Raw genomic sequence first — 21,373 nt, forward strand, 5'->3', positions numbered from 1 at the left:
ATTAAACTTAATTTGCCACCTCTCAGCCCATCTACTCAACCTTTCCAGATCCTGTTGCAGCAGCATACTGTCAGTAGTGTCCTTAACAACCCTGCCAACCTTTGTATCGTCTGCAAACTTGGGCATTAAGTTTAATATACCATCATCAATATCATTTATAAATACAGAAAACAACAATGGACCTAACACTGAACCCTGAGGGACTCCACTAATAACATTAGTCCACAATGAGCAGGGTCCACTGATTACCACTCTGTCTTCTCGCACTCAACCATCACCTTTATCCATAGCAGCAATTTGCCTCCAATGCCATACTGCTCCAATTTGTGCTGCAGTCTTCCATGTATCAAAAGCCTTTCTAAGATCCAAATATATAATATCAAAGTTATTCCCTGCATCCAGTTCTTTTGTGACTGCATCATAGTATCCAATCAAATTGGTCAGGCAAGACTTCCCCTTAACAAAAAACCATGCTGTGTTCGAGCTATAACTGAAGTCTTATCTAGATGATCCTGCAGTGCTTCTTTAACCAGTGCCTCCATTAATTTTCCTGGAACAGAAGTTAAACTCACAGGTCTATAATTATTTGTGTCAGCCTTTGATCCTCCTTTGTGAATTGGGGTCACATTTGGCCATCTCCAGTCTATGGGTACCTCCCCTGAGTCCAAAGAAGCTCTCATAATTATGGCTAAGGGTTTGCTTACTTCCTTTGCTGCCTCTTTTAATATAACTGGACAGATCTCGTCCACACCGGGTACCTTTTTTATGTATATCTTTAATGATTTCTCCTCCACTTTCCTCTCAGTTATTACAAAATCATCTAGCTCACTGCCAGAGTTTACTTCACCTCTGGCATTCCCCTTCCTGAATAACTCCTCATGTGTGAATGTAGATGCAAAATACTCGTTTAGTTTGTTAGCCACCTGAGCAGAATCATCAATAGTTGAACCATCAATATCCAGTAGACCAATCCGATTCATCCCTTTCCTTCTAGAGTTTATATAGGTAAAGAACTCTTTTCTGTTTTTCTTTGCATCCTTTGCCAAGGATTTCTCATAATCTGCCTTTGCCTGCCTAATCTCCTTTGTGACTTGGTTACAGACCAACTTATATCTATCATAGACTTCCATGTCACCCATTAATTTATATGTATCCCATGCATTTTTCTTTTCTGCCATATGTCTCATTAGTTCATCTGATGTCCATTTAGGCCTAAACATTGAACAATATTTCTTAGTTGGTAGACCTGGTTTTGGCACATTATAGCCTTAGTTGCTAATGCACCAATAAAATCCAAATCAAATCAAATCTTAGTTGGTATAAAAAGTCTAATAGCTTCCAAGATTAATTCTTTGAATGCTTCCCATTTTGAATATGCTGTTGGTAGCATCATCAATTGGTCCCACCATATAGAATTTAAATACTGTCTCAGACCATTATATCGCCTTTACAAAAGCAAAAATCCTTCCCTTTACCCCTGATGGTAGTTACCTCTTTGAGTAAATCCCACTTCAGCACACTGTGATCACTGCCACCTAGTGGTTCCTTTATCTGCAGATTCTTAATGCATGAAGAATCACTACTGATAATCAGATTAAGAGTATTACTCCCTCTAGTTGCCTCCCGAACATGCTGATGTAGAAAACAATCATCCACTAATTCCACAAAAGCCTTGCTAGTGTGTAAGTGACCAACTCACAAATTCCAGTCAGTATCTGGGAAATCAAAATCCCCCATTATAAGACTATCTGATTTACTGGCCCACTCTGTTTCCCTGTACAGTTGGTTAAACAGTTGTCTAAGTTGATAAGATATTTTTTCTGATTAACAATTTGCACTTTAACTATTTAAATGATTAACAATTTGCGCATTCACACAATCGTGTCCTTTTTTCGAAAAATAAAATAAAATAATAATAAAACTCTGCTACCAATTGCAATATTGCCTACCTTAAAAGAAAGAAGTAATCATTAGTATTCCATTGCACTGTTTGTTTATCATTAACTGATAAACAAACAGCTCACGTTGCACAAGCGAGCTCATACACTCATTGCCATTTGTTATGTTTAATACGTTTAAAATGTTCAGAAGTCAGCAATTTTGAGTTTATTTGTTTTTTAAGGATGAGTAATAATAATAATTTGTTACAGTCAGGAAGATATGTTGTGTTGAACGTACCTTGCGGCGAAGAGGATACACACCTTTTTGTGTTTCTGCAAATATATTCAGGATCAATCTGAAATGGTGAAATCAAAGAAAATTTATAAGTTTCCTCAGATACAGGGTTCGACGCTTACTTGCTTATGACAAAACATGCACTACATTTCTTTAGGATAACTAGACAAAAACTCTTCAACCAGTTGTGAAATTTTCGCAATTAATAGCACTACATATTTGCTGGATACTGAAGAGATACTGTACAATAGAAGCATCTGCAAGAAAACAAAACACTAAACATGAAAGTTTGACCGAGTTTTTAAAGTGAAAGGTGAATTTTTAGTGTACTTTTTAATATTCACTCCTTTTCAATAGTATTTTATGGAGATGACAATAAATTGTCCAAAATTTTCGGGAAAATATTAGGTGATAAAAACTGTGCTACCAATTGTGAAATTTTCGCAACAGGTACAGCTATTTGGCACGTACTGGCTTACCTGCTCACGACAAAACACAGACCACATTTCTTTAGAACAACTAGAGAAAAACTCTGCTACCAATTGCAGAATTTTCGCAATGGGTACTGCTAGTATATATACTATATATTCAGAAAAACATGCATCTGTTTCCATTTTAAAATTTCTTGTTTTTTTTTTAATTCATTATAGTTGTTAATAATGAAATTGAGTTGGGAATTCTATTACCAAATCCACAAAGAACAGACTATGAATTATATATGATAATAATCTCACATGTATAAAGCACTTTTTTAACACATCAAAAAAGTTATAAAACCATATGACTATATGAGGAAACACTAGGAGTAAAACCCACCACTAGACTGATAACTGCATGTGCTGAAAAGTGTATATTCCACACTATCATATGAGATAATAATCTGATTAGTAGCTGCAAGTGCTGTGCTGAGAAAAATACGTTCCTCAGAATTTCAGTTCCAAAAGTAGTTAGCTAAATTCCAAATTAGATGGAATAAACCATCCAATACCTGCAGTATTCTGCCCCTGTAAAAATCTTAACATAAATGAGCAGTTATCAAGAGAATAATAATAAAAAAAAATACACACAAGCAAAGTTAAATCATTGTTATAAATGTAGATCAAATTAATTGATACCTAACGCATAAATGATGCTGTTATTGATGATGTATTTTGGGCAGCCGTTTATTTGAGCCAAAACTTAAAGTTAAAAAACAGAGTCTAATCGAGAAAGTAGCCAGGATTTTCTGAACTTAATTAGGGCAACATGCTGTTTAATCTGGGCAGGAGACCACAGCACTCAAGATTACCCTACGATTGTCTCCGACCATACCACTTGGTCCAGTCGGATTTCTGGAGGTCACAATCATAAAACAATTAGCAGTTTCCGGTTTATCGGGCTTTTCTGTTAGTGCAATCTATTATAAACAGATAGTAAACTCGATCTTATTGAATTTGTGATAAAACCGACAGCTGGAATTCTGTGGGTTTTTACATTATTATGGAAAAATGTGTTTCCCCTTCCATGAAATCTTCAATCATATAAAAAACATAAATTTTCAGAATCTTCTCTTCTTCCTATTTTTTTAAGCTTCGTAACTTGTTACTCCATTCTCACTTGTGCATATTGTGTTAGTTGCAATTTGTGCGGGCCGTATTCTTTGTTATTGATTGCTTATCTTTTTTACTATTTTAAATTTGAACTCTGTGATGCAGTACAATGCATAAGGAACAATAAATGCCCAGGGATGGACCTCATTGAAGGGAGAGGTCATTAAATGGGCTCATCGACTGATACCAAGGATCCTTCTTGAAGCTTTTAATAGCTGCCTGCATGACGGGGCCTTTCCATCACCATGGAAGGATGGCCTATTAAAGCTGATACTAGAAGGGACCATCTAGGCCAAAGAATGATCCACGATCTTATCGACCTATTGCCCTCCTCCCTGGATTAGGAAAGGTGTTTGGAAGGATGCTGGCGAGACGGATTACTGACTATACTGAAAAAAACTTAGGCTGGGCTGGCAGACAATATGGTTTTACTCCAGGTCATGGAACAGAAGATGCGCTTTGGGCGTTGCGAAACTATAGGCTCGAACAGTAAGTATGTCCTTGGAATCTTTATTGACTTTTAGAGAGCTTTTGACTCCATTCAATTGAGCAGCATTCTTATGATGTTGAGACTTGCAGGCTGTTCAACTAAGATCTTTAGGGTGGTAAAGGACTACTTCATGCACTGTACAGTGACTGTTAAGTCATCGGTTGATTCTGTCGTACGAGAGGTGACCAGTGTATGCCCTCAGGGATCGGTTTTTGGACCACTAATGTGGAACCTAGTTTTGGAGGACTGATTGCGTAGGGACTTTGAGCATACAGAGATGGTGGCATATGCCGATGATCTTGTGTTGCTTATTGAAGGAAATACACTGATGCAACTAGAAACCAGGTCACAGCAGGTTTTGTTTGAACTTAATAACTGGTGTAGGTTACATAAACTGACTGTATCAGGAACCAAAACAAGGACAATGGTATTTAAGGATCAATTTTCGAGTAGAAGATCCCAGTTGTTAAAATGAATGGGTCGAGCCTAAAATCGGCAAAGCAATTAAAATATCTAGGCATTATGTTTGACGGATCTTTGACTTTCAACTCACATGTTACTTATCTATCAGAAAAGGTGAGGAAATTTATTGGGATGATTACTCGAATCACTAGAGTTGGCTGGGGAATAAAAGGTAAGGCGCTGAACTTGCTATATGAATGTGTATTTATCCCCATGGTAACGTATGGTGCACCAATTTGGTTTGAACATGTAAGTGGAAAAGTATTTACTAGAAAGCTCGGTACCATTCAAAGAGTAATGCTCCTTAGGATGTGCATGGCAGGCAGAAATGTGTCGACCCCAGCTTTGCAGTTTGTGACTGGAAAATTGCCTATTGATCTGCATTTATTGTATTGTGCATTGGCTTACTTCATCCGCCGTGGCATTCCCTGTTCTTTTCTGAATATACAGGTGGACATTTTGGCAGATCCCAGGAAGGGAAAGACAAGAATCTGAGATGCTTTGGTAAAAGTCTGGCAAGAACGTTGGAGTGTTTGTGATAAAGGGCAGATTACACAAAAATTTTTCCCAGATTTAAGAAATGCCGCCTCGATAAAATTCAAATGGTTTGCCCCAAACTTACAAGCTATGTTCTTATTAACTGGTCATGGTTCGATTAATGCAAAGTTGCAGGATTTAGGAATTAATGAAAGATCTAGTTGCCACTGTGGCGAAAGGGAATCATGGGAACATGTTATGTACAACTGTGAGGAGTACTGCAATCTATGAATTGAATTGGTATCTCGGGTAAGTAATCTCAATCTTATGGCAGAAGGCTGCGAGACAATTCTAGTTAATAAACAGGAGAACTTCTTGGCTTTCCAAGCCTTTGCAACTGCAATATTTCTTAGGCAGAAGACTCTGCATCTGGAAGCCTTGGATTTGGTGTATGCCAAATTACCTAGAATTCTGTGAAATTGTGGAGGCTTGAGTCTGCTATATCCACTGCAACTCCAGCTCCTTGTGCTGGCATTTCTGTTCTCTGCAGCTCCTGGCACTGGTATTTCTCTTCTCGGCAGCTCCTAATGCTGCTGGCTTTCCAACAGACTGTGAACAGATGCAGATCTTTCCAATGAAGTTTGGACTTTGCCTGAAATTTAATTATATATATATTTTATTTTTAATGTAATTTGATTATTTTTCAATTTTTTCATATCAATCTTTTTTGGTCATGGCAGGTTTTTTACCCTCCCTATACTTGGGCAAACAGGAGGAGTATAAAAGAGTACTGCTAAATTGTGTAACTGACAGCGGGGTTGCCATTGGTTGTCCAGGACCACTTTAAGTAATAAATATCAATATCAATCCCCCAAATGTCAGTGAACAGAAATATCAACTGGTTAGTATGTACATATTACAGTATGCATTAATTAAGCTAGGCACGCAAGTGCAAATTATTTTTATTTTGCTAACCTGTGGAAAATATTCTTCCAATTTTCACATATTTTTTAATTGGTAAGGTAATAAAGTGTAAATTTGTACTTAATATATCTTTACTTTTATAGCCTGTGGATAATATTCCTCCTATTTTCCCTTATTAAAATCGCTGTTTAATAGAATTAAAATTCAATTCACAAGACACAATGACTGGTGCTTACTACATATTGTATAGTGCATGGTACTTTACTATGGTGAGTCCATTGTAACGTGATTTGAGTGTACAGAGAATCAATCATAAAGTGGGGGGGTCCACTGTATTTTTAACTATTTACATGAAACTTTGCATAATTAGGACAGTCGCTTAATCAGTCCAAAATGCACTAGTCCCGATATGTCCCAAATAACCGGAATCAACTGTATATGAAAAAATCATTGAAAAATGTAAAAAAAAAAAAAAAACTTGTGGTTATTATTAATTTTTACTGCAGCAATATCTTTTTTATCTATTTATTTATCATTTATTTCAATTTCATCAATTTATTAATATGAATTCCATAGAATTTCTTCTCTTTTATACCTCAGTCAGACAGCAACAGCCAATGGGTATGATCTTCTCCTCCTTTGATTTGCAAAGCTATTTTCATGCTGCCATATCTTATTAATCTATGACTATTAATCAAAAACACAAATGATGTATCAGCACATAATGGAAGATTTTAAAATGTTAACAGATGCCTTATTTGAATTATATATGAAATTACTGTGGAAAATGTAAATTTATATATGTACTCCCCAGAGCCCACACACAGAAAACATATGTATACAAAACATATACATTTGTATTCCTGAAATGGTTAATTGAACACAACAGTTTGTCATTTTCCTGTTAGAATTTTTAATATTTAAAATATCCTGAAAAATAATCCAACTGTTTCTGCTACAAAGGAAGGTCATTAGTCTTGGAAGAAATTAAATTTATCTCCCAGCCATATTCTAATTGGAATTCATTGAAACAAGCATTTTAAAGCATTGAGACAAGCATTTGGTCATTTGGTCAAACAGCAAATGCATTTAGTCAGAAATAATTACAGTGAATACTAAAATTGGCAATGTGCTGGTGTAATTATAAATTCATATACGTGAATTATAATGCATTTGTACGAGTTGCGGCAATAAAGTTTCCAGACTGATGCTATTGCATTCATGTTCTATGAGATCGAAAATAAACATAAGTGGTATGTGATAGTTCAAACTTACTCCAACAGATGGTGGTACAGAGACGGTCCAATAGACTGATAAGTTGAAGGTAACAACCAGTTTTGTTAGTAGTGTTAATGTTGCATGTCACGATTTAGCAATGGAGAAATGAATGAATATCAAATTTTGCCTTAAAATGGGAAAATTTATAACAGAACAGTATGAAATGTTTAAAACTGTTTGTGATGAAACACTAAATCGTACCAGCATGTTTGAATGGTATAAGTGGTTCAAAGATGGATGCAAGGATGTTTATGATGACCCAAGACGTGAGCATCCTCAAAATGAGGATAGAGTTGGGAAAATGTGGCAAGAGATCATCATTTACCCTCAGAATGATGGCTGATGAGTTAGATATAAATAAGGAGATGGTTTGTCAAATTTTGCATGAAGATTTAGGGGAAAGGATTCTGCATGAAGATTTAGGGTCTGGTCATCCATAGGGCTGCCACCACACATCCCTATGGATGACCAGAAGCAGTGAAAAGTGCATCGTGCAAAGACTTTGTCAAGACAATCCTAATTTCCTTGACTGTATCGGTATTATAGATGAGTGTTGTATATTTCAGGGTGCCTCCGTAGCCAGGTGGGCAGGAGCAGCAGTGCGTAGCACACGCTTCTTAATTAGACCGGGGTTCGAGCCCGTGCCCACCAAATACGGAGGATGCGGAAAGGTCAGGGAATGACCACCGCATATCCCTGGAGCAATATGGTCTTAGTTGCTAATGCTCCTAAAAACCAAACAACAACAGCGAGCTGAACGTGACTCGGAACACTAAACTGCAGGTCTACTGAATCAATTTGTTTCGGTCTCATGTAGCAACAAGCTATCGTGTGGTCAGGTTGTACACAAAGTGTTTCTGTGATTTCTGAATTGTGACTTTATTTATTAAATAATTTTGCAATCCTTACAATTTAAAATGGCATCAAGTGATAGAGGAATTAAAAGAAAGTGTGTGAACTTATATGTGGCACAGAAATTAGAACAAGGTGTCTCATTATCATGTATTTGTGAAATTTATGGCATAAAAAAACAAACTAGCATTAGCAGAGAAATATGATGCAAGAAAGCAAGCTTATGCAGCATCAGCCAAAAAAAAAACGCTCCCGTTTCACTCCCTTGTTCATTCCAAATACCTGTCCAGCTCAGCCTTAAATTTATTTAGGCTATCAACTTCCACAACAAAGGATGGAAGTCTGGTCCATCAGCCAACTACCCGCTGGCTAAAGGCAAACTTCTGCACATCTATCCTACATCTGTCTTTCCTCAATTTGAATTTATGCCCTCTCAGGTGATTATTCTGACCAAGAGGAAGAATCCCATCAGCATTGAGCATGCTCAAACCATTCAAAGCTTTATACACCTCAATCAGATCACCTTGCAGGTGGCCCCGGGTGCCAAGCGTTCCGTGACCAAGTGATTTTTTTTGTGCGTTCCAAAAAGCGTTATATCCAAAGAGCCTTTGAACAAATTATATTTCGTTCCAACTACCGTTTTCTTTATTTATAAATTACTGCAGCACTTTCGCACTACAAGAAGTAGGCAAAGGCCCAGAAAGGGAAGCCACCTTTCTGTTTCTATTTCTAACAGTACTAACCAATTAACTCAGCCGCTTGGTCACCTAGTGGCACTGCTCCTGCCTCCCCGTGGCGGGGCCGGAAACCTGGGAGGTAAAGCAAACCCCCAGGGCCAAAAGGAGCAAAACATGGAATATGACAACTTCCCCCCGATTAAGACTGCAAATCTGAATAATACGGATTTGCATCAACCTGATATCGACTCTACCAATCCGAAGAGACTGAAAACGGATACTCATCGAATTGAACATCCGAGTTTTCTGATTCTCCATTCACTGACAAACCAACCCTTAGGCAATCTATCGCCATTTCTAATTCAAAAATGTCTTGAGAATGTAGCTGGTTCCCCGAAAATGGTGAGGCGACTAAAATCTGGCGACTTGCTTGTAGAGACCACAAGCTCTAAACACTCTGAGTCTCTACTTAGACTCAATTCATTTGGTGGAATTCAAGTCAAGGTGTCCCCACATGCCACACTAAACACATCCAAAGGCGTAATTTCAGAATGGGACCTAATGAATGTTTCAGAGGAGGAAATTGTACAGGAATTGCAGGAACAGAAAGTCACACAGGCCAAAAGAATCATGATGAAAAAAGATGGCGAGCTAACTCCAACTCGGAGCATCATACTAACATTCAGCTCACCAAACCTACCTTCGTCAGTGAAAGCAGGGTATTTGCATTGTCGCATACGGCCATACATTCCAAACCCAATAAGATGTTATAAGTGTCAGAAATTTGGACACTCACAAACAGTCTGTCGAGGTGACCCAGTCTGCCCAAACTGTGGATCGAAAGAGCATACCCAAACTGATTGTAATGCCCAGTCTTCTCTTTGTCCCAACTGTAAAGGCAACCATCCAGCCTTCTCCAAAAATTGTGAACAGTGGAAATATGAGAAAAAAATCCAGAAATATAAAATAGAAAACAAAGTCTCGTTCCCAGAAGCACGAAAGCAACTGCAAATACAGATGCCTAGACGTACATATGCCGAAGCCTCTAAAAAATTTCATTCAGTATCCATCCAAACTGACACATCAATTCCACCAAACATCTCTATTGCTGAATGGGCTCGATCCCTGCTCTCTTCTGCACCACAATCATCAAAGCAACATATATCAAGCAGGGCTAACAACACGCCAATCACCATACCACCTGCTGTCCATGCAGCCCCTGTAATATCTGTTCAAACAGAGAAACCAGATACCGTTAGCAAACAGCCAGTTGACTCCATCCTTATGGATACCAATGAAATCCCCAGTCAGGAAGAAACAGAAACGATTCTGGAGATCCATCCGGAAGATGAAATAGACAAGAGACCAGTTTTCTCAAAAAGAGATAAAATCAAAATTGACCGCGGTAAACAGACTTTTAAAAAGCAGACAGACTCAGCTCCCTCATCTAAATCTAAACAATGAATAATATAGTCCAGTGGAATTGCAGAGGCTTGCGTAGCAATATTGATGACATCCAAGAAATAATTAAACGTCATAATCCAGTTGGCATCTGTTTACAGGAGACATATTTAACTCCTAAGGTATCTCTCTCGATCAAAAATTATTCTCTTTTCAGAGAAGATAGACCAGTTACAAATAAAGCTCACGGTGGGGTTGCTATTCTCATAGATTCACGAGTCCCTTGCAGGCGTATTCCTTTGCAAACCTCCATTGAAGCGGTTGCTGCGCGAATAGCAATTGGAGTCACTATAACAGTTGTCTCTATCTATCTACCGCCCACTCAGCCTTGCACTATTCATGAACTTGAAGATCTAATACTGCAGTTGCCAACCCCTTTCTGTTTATTGGGCGACTTCAATGGACACCATCCATTGTGGGGCTCTCCCAATGCAGATGGACGGGGACACCTTATTGAAATGCTCATTGACAGGCAGAATTTATCCATCCTAAATACTGGTTCACCAACTTACATTCATCTCCAAACAGGAACTGTGTCCTCAATAGATCTATCTATATGCTCTCCAATCCTTTTTCCTTGTATTGAGTGGACAGCTTTGGATGATCCACTGAACAGTGATCACTATCCACTAATCTGTAAAATTCAAACTTCACACTCCGTGACTTCAGAAAACTGCATGAAATGGAAATTTTCCAAGGCTGATTGGGCAAAATATACTTATCATGTATAATTTGATAATCAGATAATTGAATCTTGTCCAATTGACATAGTCACCAGCCATATCACTAAACAAATCCTAGCAGCTGCGTCTATTGCCATTCCACAGTCACAGTCAAGCTCTCGTAGATCCACAAATTATTGGTGGAATGAAGACTGTAGAAGTGCCAAAAAAGAAAAAAACCGAGCCTGGAATATATTCCGCAAACATCCTACTACCAATAATCTTATAAATTATAAAAAACTCAGAGCCAAGGCTCGCCATATCAGGAAAAAAGCAAAAAGAGACTCCTGGATCCGATTTGCAAATTCAATTAATAAAAATACAGATTCTAGAATAATATGGAGAAAAATAAAACAATTAAATGGCAAATTTCCTCCTCCATCCTCCCCAATTTTCAACTGGAATGGACAGGAACTGTGTACTCCTGCAGAAATTGCAAATGCTTTAGGCTCTGTATTCTCACAGCTGTCTGCATCGACCGCATATGACCAGTCATTTCAGAAGATTAAAGCTTCAGCTGAAAAATCTCGATTGAACTTCAAAACCAAATCGTGTCTATCATATAATCGGCCCCTCACTATGATTGAACTTCAAGAAGCTATACATACCTCAAAGAACAGTGCTCCTGGTCCAGATGGAGTGTATTATACAATGCTTAAACACTTAGATAACAAAGCATTATCCTTGCTGTTAACTTTCTACAATCGTATTTTCACTGAACATTCATTCCCCACATGCTGGCATCACTCCTATGTACTGGCAATTCCCAAACCAGGGAAAGATCACTCTGTCCCTCACCACTATAGACCTATTTCTCTTACCAGCTGCTTGGGCAAAACCCTGGAAAAAATGATACACCGCCGACTAACCTGGTATCTTGACTCCAAACATTTAATATCTGATAGCCAATTTGGATTCAGGAAAAATCGATCATCCCTGGATCTCATGGTCAAAGCTGAAACAAACATCAGGAATGCGTTTATCCGAAACGAGCATCTCGTTATGGTATGCCTTGACATAGAAAAGGCCTTTGACACCACTTGGCGTTTTGGTATCTTGAAAGATCTACATTCTCTTGACCTCAGAGGCCACTTACCATATTTCATACAAAACTTCCTTCAGAATAGAACTTTTCAAGTCCGCTATCGGCAAGTCCTCTCGCAAATCTATATACAACAGGAAGGAGTCCCACAAGGCTCAGTTCTGAGTTCTACCTTATTTGCAATAAGAATAAATAATATAACCAAATGCATACCAGTCCCTGTAAACACATATCTCTATGCCGATGACCTGACTGTTTCCTGCAGTTCACAGAATATGAACTTCATCGAAAGGCAACTACAAACCTCTCTTAACAATATTGAATTATGGATGACACAGAATGGATACCGACTATCACATCAGAAATCCAGTGTCATTCATTTTTGCAACAAACGAAAGATGCATCCTGAACCAGAGCTTCACTTAACGAATCATTCTATATTAGTCATGAAAAGTATTTCTCTCCTGGGCCTCATTTTTGATAGTAAGCTTAATTTCTTGGAACATATCAAATATCTGCGGACTACTTGCCAGAAAAAAATGAATATACTCAGAGTTCTTTCTTCGACAACATGGGGTGCAGATCGCTATACCCTGCTTCAATTGTATAGAACTCTAATTAGGTCTCGTCTTGATTATGGTGCCCCAGTTTATGACTCTGCCAGGGAAAGCGTACTTACACGCCTTGCGCCTATTCAACATTCTGCCCTCAGGATTGCTACAGGAGCTTTTAGGACATCGCCAGTACAAAGCCTTTATATTGAAGCCAATGAAGTTCCACTCTGTCTCAGAAGAAAGGTGTTACTTCTGAATTATGCAGCTAAAATTCGAAGCATGCCTACCCATCCAATTTGGCCTATACTTAGTGACCCACAGTTTAAAAGCTTTTATCGAAATAAACCCAGTGCTGTTCAGCCTACTGGTATCAGATTACAAGCACTATCAGAAACTTGGAATGTCCATCTCGAAAAAGTCCTCCAAGATCCAACCTGTCCAGTTGCCCCATGGGCCTATACTATACCATCTTGCGACAATTACTTCGTAAACTGGGGGAAGCATTCCCTGGCAAATATCAATATACAACAACTCCATACTGCTCACACAGAGAATTATCCTCTTTTTACAAAAATATATACCGATGGATCAAAGTCTGATAGCGCAGTAGGTGCTGCAGCAGTATTCCCTTTTAACACCATCTCTCTATCACTTCCCACAGAATGCAGCAGTTATACAGCTGAGTTATTTGCCATCAAGCTTGCCCTACAAAATATTCTCCATCTGTCCATCAAAAAGAGTATAATATATACGGACTCGCAGAGTGCACTTATATCCCTACAAAACACCTCCTCACCAAAGAATCCTTTACTAAAAACTATAAGAGATATGTTGATACACACTCAGGAACGCCAGCTTGTAGTTATCTTTTGCTGGATCCCAGGCCACACTGGGATATCTGGAAATGAATGTGCAGATTATGCCGCCAAACATCCTTCTAATTCAGATTCATCATGTGCTCTCGTTCCATATGCTGACTACAAATCTAATATACAAAGAATATGTAAGGAACAATGGACACTTATATGGCAAAATAAACCAGATAATAAGCTCTTTCAAATAAAACCAGATCCACAATTATGGGCCTCTAGCTTCCGGGAAAACAGAAAGGAAGAAGTAATCCTAGCCAGAGCAAGAATTGGTCACAGTCACATTACCCACCTAATCCTCCTCACAGGCAATGATCCTCCTCAGTGTACACACTGCAATTCTCAACTCACAGTGAAGCACATTCTTGTTGAATGCACCTTATACTCGCATGCCCGGCAACTCTCATTCAGTTTTCTTCCTAATCTTAAAGAATCTTTGAACCTCTGTCATATCATAGGTAATAATGCCAATCTCACAGAATTTTTCTCATTTATCAAACGGATAAACTTATACGATCAGTTCTGACTGTTTGCAAAACAGTCATCATGAGTATCGTTCACATCGCTGATCGGCGCAATATGGCCTGAGCAGCCCTTGCGCCAAAAATAACAATAACAACAACAACAACAACCTTGCAGGTGCCTAGTCCAAAGACACTGTAATTTACAAAATTTAAGCCTTTCTTCACAAGAGCAAGTCTTTCCTCCATTCACTAATCTTGTTGCCCTTCTCTGTACTCATTCCAACAGCTCTAAATCTTTGTTAAAATGAGGCCTCCAGAGCTGTATACAGTACTCAAGGTGTGGCCTAACCATTGCCTTATACAAGGGGATAATCACCTCCTTATCCCTGCTAAAAAAATTCCTGTATATCATTAACAACACACCATGCTCTTGCAGCCCATTTGCACTGCTCAGAAAATTTCATATCTGCCTGCACAATTACCCCCAGGTCCTTTTCATTCTCTACCACTGTCAGTGTAGTACCACAGAGTTGATATGTTACTCTGGGGTTACTACTTCCCATATGTAGTACTTTACATTTGTCAATGTTAAACTTCATTTGCCACCTCTCAGCCCATCTGCTCAACTTTTCAACTTTTCTAGATCCTGCTGCAGCAGCGTACTCTCATTAGTGTCCTTAACAAACCCGCCAACCTTCGTATTGTCTGCAAACTTGGACATTAAGTTTGATATACCATCATCAATATCATTTATAAATACAGCAAACAACAATGGACCCAACACTGAACCCTGAGGGATTCCACTAATAACATTAGTCCACGATGAGCAGTGTCCATTAATTACCACTCTCTGTCTTCTGCAACTCAGCCATCCCTTTATCCATAGCAACAATTTGCCACCAATGCCACACTGCTCCAATTTGTGCAGCAGTCTTCCATGTGCAACAGCCGACCGGGCTAGCCGAGTGGGTAAGTACTTACCCGGCAACCCAAAGGTCGCGGGTTCGATTCCCGCCTCGGGCTTGGATCAAAGTACTGCAAAAACCTTGGGAGGTGCAATATGGCCATAGAAGCCGATGCGCCAACAACTACCAAATCAAAAAAAAAAAAAAAAAAAAAAAAAAAAATCCATGTGCAACAGTATCAAAAGCCTTTCTAAGATCCAAATATATGATATCAAAGTTATTCCATGCATCCAGTTCCTTTGTGACCACATCATAGTATCCAATGAAATTGGTAAGGCAAGACTTTCCCTTAACAAAACCATGCTGTGTCCGAGCTATAACACTGCAGGATCATCTATGTCTAGATGATCCTGCAGTGCTTCTTTAACCAGTACCTCCATTAATTTTCTTGGAAGAGAAATTAAACTAACAGGTCTATAATTACTTGTGCCGCCCTTTGATCCTCCTTTGTGAATTGGGGTCACATTTGCACATCTCCAATTCATGGGTACCTCCCCTGAGTCCAAAGAAGCTCTCATAATTATGGTTAAGGGTTTGCTTACTTCCTTTGCTGCCTCTTTTAATATAACTGGACAGATCTCGTCCACACCGGGTGTCTTTTTTATGTATATCTTCAACGATTTCTCCCCCACTTTCCTTTCAATTATTACAAAATCATCTAGCTCACTGCCAGAGTTTACTTCACCTCTGGCATTCCCCTCCCTGAATAACTCTCCATGGGTGAATGTAGATGCAAAATACTCATTTAGTTTGTTAGCCACCTGAGCAGGATCATCAACAGTTGAACCATCAATATCCAGTGGACCAATCTGATTCATCCCTTTCCTTCTAGAGTTTACATAGGTAAAGAAATCTTTTCTGTTTTTCTTTGCATCCTTTGCCAAGGATTTCTCATAATCTGCCTTTGCCCGCCTAATCTCCTTTGTGATTTGGTTACAGACCAGGTTATATCTATTGTAGGCTTCCATGTCACCCATTAATTTATATGTATCCCATGCTTTTTCTTCTCTGCCCTATGTCTCATTAGTTCATCTGACGTCCATTTAGGCCTAAACCTTGAACAATATTTCTTAGTTAGTATGTAAAGCCTAGTAGCTTCCAAGATAAATTCTTTGACTGCTTCCCATTTTGAATTTGCTTTTGGTAACATCATCAGTTGGTCCCACCGTATAGAATTTAAATACTGTCTCAGACCACCGTAGTCACCTTTACGAAAGCAAAAACCCTTCCCTTTATCCCTGATGGTAGTTACCTCTTTGAGTAAATCCAACTTCAGCACACTGTGATTCACTGTCACCTTGTGGTTCCTTTATCTGCCGATTCTTAATGCATGAAGAATCACTACTGATAATCAGATCAAGAGTATTACTTCCTCTAGTTTGCGTCCCGAACATGCTGATGTAGAAAACAATCATCCAATAAATCCACAAAAGCCTTGGTAGTGTGTGAGTGACCAACCAAGGCTTTTGTGGATTTATTGGATGTCGACTGACTTCACTTCCTTGAATTTTGTGTTTCTTAACTAATAGTATAACCCCTCCTCCCTTCCTATCCTGTCTACCCTTGCTGTACACATTGTACTCCTCAAATTCCAGTTCTGCATTCCTTATATCTGTGTGACACCACGCCTCTGATATCCCAACAATATCTGCCTTTGATGTTCTGAGCAATACCTCAAATTCATCAAATTTATTTACCCAACTCCTAGTATTGGTGTACATGCACCTGTTCCTATTCTTAGCTACCCTAACATGACACATGTGTTTACTTGTACCACAATGACTCCCAGCAGTCTCTGAAATACCCTGCATCTTGTTTTCCAGGCTGCTGCTAATTCCAATAGAAGCAGTGCAAGAATTACTTTCACCTCTGCCAGTGACTTTTGTTAATCTCTTAGTCCTTGTATCCCCCCAGGCTAGCAGTGTTCCGACCCACCTAACACTGCCTCGATATCATCAACAAATATTCTTGTACCATTTCTATTATCATCAACAAATATTCTTGTACCCTCGATATCATCAACAAATATTCTTGTACCCGTAGAAGCAGTCTCTCCTGTTAACAAGTACAGACCAGTCTGAAAAAAATTCTACCCCTTGAGCCTTGCACAATCTTTCCAGGGCTGAATTGATCGTCAAGGCTCTCATCATATATACTCCCTCCTATGGTGTATGAGCAGAATTGCGCAAACTTTCAAATTCAACCCTAATTCGTGGCTTTTTTTCAACAGTGACCTGTACTTGTTAAGTAATTTCAGAGGTCTCCTACTCTTAATATCATTAGTGCAACATGTACAACAATACCACCTTTTGTGCCCTTAAAAGATGATATCCGCTCTTCAATATCATCAACCTTTGCCCCGGGCAGACATACCCTGGTCCTTTTCCACCTATCCTTTTTACATAGCATGTTCCCCGTTTCCCTGACATTGTTTCTGATATCCGTAAATCAAAGGCCAAATTGCAACATGTTTCTTTAAAATAAAGTGTTGATTGCTCTAAATGTGGTTCTACAGAGGGGAAAACATATGAAATTTGTGCAAGATAAAAACTTATATTAAATATTCTTCATTATAATTTAATAATTTTATATTGTACAGTACTGTATATTGTATTCAAGCATTTTTATTTTTACATTAAGAATAAAAAAAAAGCCGCCCTCCCAGGTTACACTCGATTTAACGGACGTTTGGCATTAATGGACACCCCTTCTCCCCTATTAGTCCGTTAAATCAAGGATGTACTCTACTGTAAAAGAAAACCGTGTACTCGTGCCTATTGAAGTATTTAGTGTGAATTTAATTACTGTTAGCCCCGTATGACTCATGGATGGAGTTTCTTCAGGGCAAGTAAACAGTTAATAAAAATAAGTAAGAATAAGTAAATTGTTACTTATTATTTTTATTAACTGTTTACTTGTTTATTATATTTACTGTTAACTGAAGGAGTTTACTTATGCATGGGTAGTGCACACACATCATTTCTACTATCAAGGTAGTTTTAATGCATCGTTTTAATGATATCTCGTTGTGAATACCTTAACAAGTTGCCACTCATTGTGAAGTGACAATAATTAAAATATAATTAAAATTTAATTTTAAATAAAATAATTATATTTTAATAATTATTTTAATTAAAATTAAATTTTAATTATATTAGTATTAGTATTAGTAATGGCCGCATGGTGCTAGAAAGCCTATGGCTTATGCTGCACCAGCCAGAAAAAAAAACCAAAAAAAAAACCGAATAGAACAATGATAAAAAAAATAATAATAATAAAATAAATAAATAAATAATTAATAAAATAAAAAGAAAGAAATTAAACCTATCATCCTATGCGCTTCCCTGACCCGAAGGTATAATCCAAATGACCTTTGAATTTCTCCCAACTGTCAGCCTCTACCACCCATGTAGGCATCTTATTCCAATAATTTATAACTCTCTGGCTAAAATAAAACTTCCTGCAGTCCAATCTAAACATTTCCTCCCGTAACTTGAATTTATGTCCCCTAGTTCTAGCATCAGTTATAATCTTGAAAATTCTGATGCCTCTCAGAGCCTTAAACACCTCAATCAAATCTCTAAGGTGTCTAGTTTTCAAACGCTGCAACCCACATATTTGAAGTCTTTCTTCATAAGGACGCCCTTTTGCCGATCTCACCAGGCGAGTTACCTGTCTTTGCACCCTTTCAAGAAGCTCGATGTCTTTCTTTAGGTGCAGTCTCCATACTTGAACACAGTATTCCAAGTGTGGTCTAACAAAAGCCTTATATAATGGGATTATCACGTCCCTATCTCTACTTGCAAAAGTTTCGATAGATCATCGATAGGACACCATGGGCCTTCCTTGCAACCTGTTTACAATGCTCAGAGAATTTCATGTCTGACCTTATCGTAACACCCAAGTCCCTTTCCTCCAGTACTGGGTTTAGGTAAACTTCACCAAGTGAATAAGTTATTTTGGGATTACTGTTTCCCAGGTGTAATACCTTACACTTTGTTGGATTAAAGCATAGCTGCCATTTTTCTGACCATTCCTGAAGTCTCTCTAGGTCTCTCTGAAGAAGCTCAGCTTGACAGTGATCACTAACTACTCTACCAATTTTAACATCATCTGAAAATTTAGACATTACGCCCTCTATCCCTTCATCGATGTTTATGAAAATTAAAAACAATGGTGGTCCTAATACTGATCATTGGAGAACCCCACTTCTTACATCAATCCAATCTGAGGAATAGCCATTTATCACAACCCTCTGCCTTCTGCCCTGAAGCCATCCTGCTATTCATCTAAGGATTTTCCCAGTGATTCCAACCTGTTTCAGCTTATAAAGCAACCGCTCATGTGGGACTGAGTCAAAAGCTTTGCTGAAATCTAAATAAACAATGTCGAAATTATTCCCTAAATCCAGCTCGTGAGAGACCCTTTGAAAATAGCAAACCAGATTTGTTAAACATGATTTCCCCTTTACAAAACCATGCTGAGTATCCTTGAGAATTTCAGTTCGATCCAAATGATCCTGAATTCCACCCTTGATCATTGGCTCCGTGATTTTAATAATTATTTTAATTAAAATTAAATTTTAATTATATTTTAATAATTATTTAATTAAAATGTTATATAATGAAAATGATGCATTAAAACTACCTTGGTAGTAGAAATGATGTGTGCATTACCCATGCATAAGTAAGCTGCTTCATGCTCTTAGGCATTTAGCCAAGAAATATCTTTTAGATTTACTGTTAAATGTTTAGAATAAGTAAACAGTTCATAAAAATAATCAAATATTTCTATACAATTAGTTTAATAGCTTTTAAAGAGATGTTTTGAAAATAAGTTAAATAAATAAAAAACAGTAATTGCTTTTTTTAACTGGGTGTTAGTATTGTTATTATTATAATGTAAATGCTGTTTTTATCTTAGGTTTTGCTGATAACTGATGGAAGTTCTGGTATTGGCCCAACCTCCTTGAAGCATTCTCTGGAGAAACACCTTAGAATTAAGGACTCTGATGACTCATCTTTTCCATTACCATTACCATTTCCTTCCAAATTACATGTTATTTGTGTAAACAGTCCAACTGATTCAAGCCTTCAAGCATCCCTTTCTTTATATCAGAAACTTATAGACTTAAATGGTGGTGGAGGACAAGTATTTGTTCCTGATGGAGTATTAAGTTTCAAAACAGTACAACAGATGTTTCAAAAAGTAGCAGATATATACTATAAACCTTTCCAAGGTACACTTCGCTGTGGAAACCTGATGTCTCATATTTCACTATCACCACCTCCTGAAACTTATAATAAAGCCCATGATTTTGAATGGATAAAATCAGAAATGATTGAAGATATAACTATATGTGGCTTTCTAGATATTGTTGATGTTGCAAGCCCTCCTGCATGGTCACGTCATTTGGTTCTTCCTTTGCCAACACCTAAAGGTAAATGTGGATTTTTTTTTAAAGTTATTAAGGAGTAATTTAAATTCTGAAAGACATTAAAGTGGAATTAAATAACTTAAATAAACCACAATATGCATTTCGTTTTATTAAAGAACAGTTGGCACTTTATACATGTTATATCTCAGTTACCCAATACAATACATCTCAATACATGATTACCCAATGCATCAGCAGAGATAAAAAATATTGTAAGAAGTGCATGCTATATTATTTGGAAAGTGTGGTATCACTGTTTACACTGAGAATCGTAATTTACAGAAATACTGAAGTTGAAGTTACAACTTGCAACTGTGAGATGAATGTACTTCTGAATGAACATGATGTGCTACTTCCCAAACTCTCCTCCTTGATGGTATTTGGGTTCACCACTTGTCACTGATTTGAAGAGTTGTTTGGGTTCAGATCCTGTCAAAACTGGAAGAATCCTTAAGGCCCTTTCAATCAATGCTGCATAATTTAATAGATCTCAGGTGGAGGAACTAGAATTTCTTCCCCATGAGTTGTTTAGGTTTTCAGCAGATTTGTCTGTATGTGAGCACACACACTCATATACATACAATAAACCATATGAACTTGCGCCTCCGTAGCCAGGTGGGAAGGAGCAGCAGTGCGTAGTACACGTTTCTTGATTAGACCGGGGTTCGAGCCCGTCACCACCAAATACGGAGGATGCGGAAAGGTCAGGGAATGACCATCGCATATCCCGGAGCAATATGGCCTTAGTTGCTAATGCTCCTAAAAACCAAATAACAACAACCATATGAACTTGTGCTTGTGCACTATGACCATTGTAATCAGTGTATCAAAATCCCAACACATTCAGCCAATCAAATTCCTCAACTAATAAAGTTATGCTACCATTGAGTTGGAAATTCATGTTGCCTGTCTCCAAGGCTGCATATTGCCTCCCC

At 38.0% G+C, this 21,373-nt stretch overlaps 1 protein-coding gene across 3 annotated transcripts in view; it reads left to right on the forward strand.

Moving 5' to 3' along the window:
- Nucleotides 1-21,373, forward strand: part of IntS14 (integrator complex subunit 14) — a 286,147-nt gene that overhangs the window by 185,302 nt on the left and 79,472 nt on the right. For all 3 annotated transcript variants that reach the window (XM_090377975.1, XM_090377974.1, XM_090377976.1), the window contains exon 4: nt 19,925-20,441. In XM_090377975.1, coding sequence (XP_090234101.1) covers nt 19,925-20,441 — 517 coding nt within the window. The remainder of the gene's footprint in view (nt 1-19,924; nt 20,442-21,373) is intronic.

The sequence above is a fragment of the Mastigoproctus giganteus genome, chromosome 7 (genome assembly GCF_048544385.1).
Source record: "Mastigoproctus giganteus isolate SK-2022 chromosome 7, ASM4854438v1, whole genome shotgun sequence".
NCBI lineage: Eukaryota > Metazoa > Arthropoda > Arachnida > Uropygi > Thelyphonidae > Mastigoproctus > Mastigoproctus giganteus.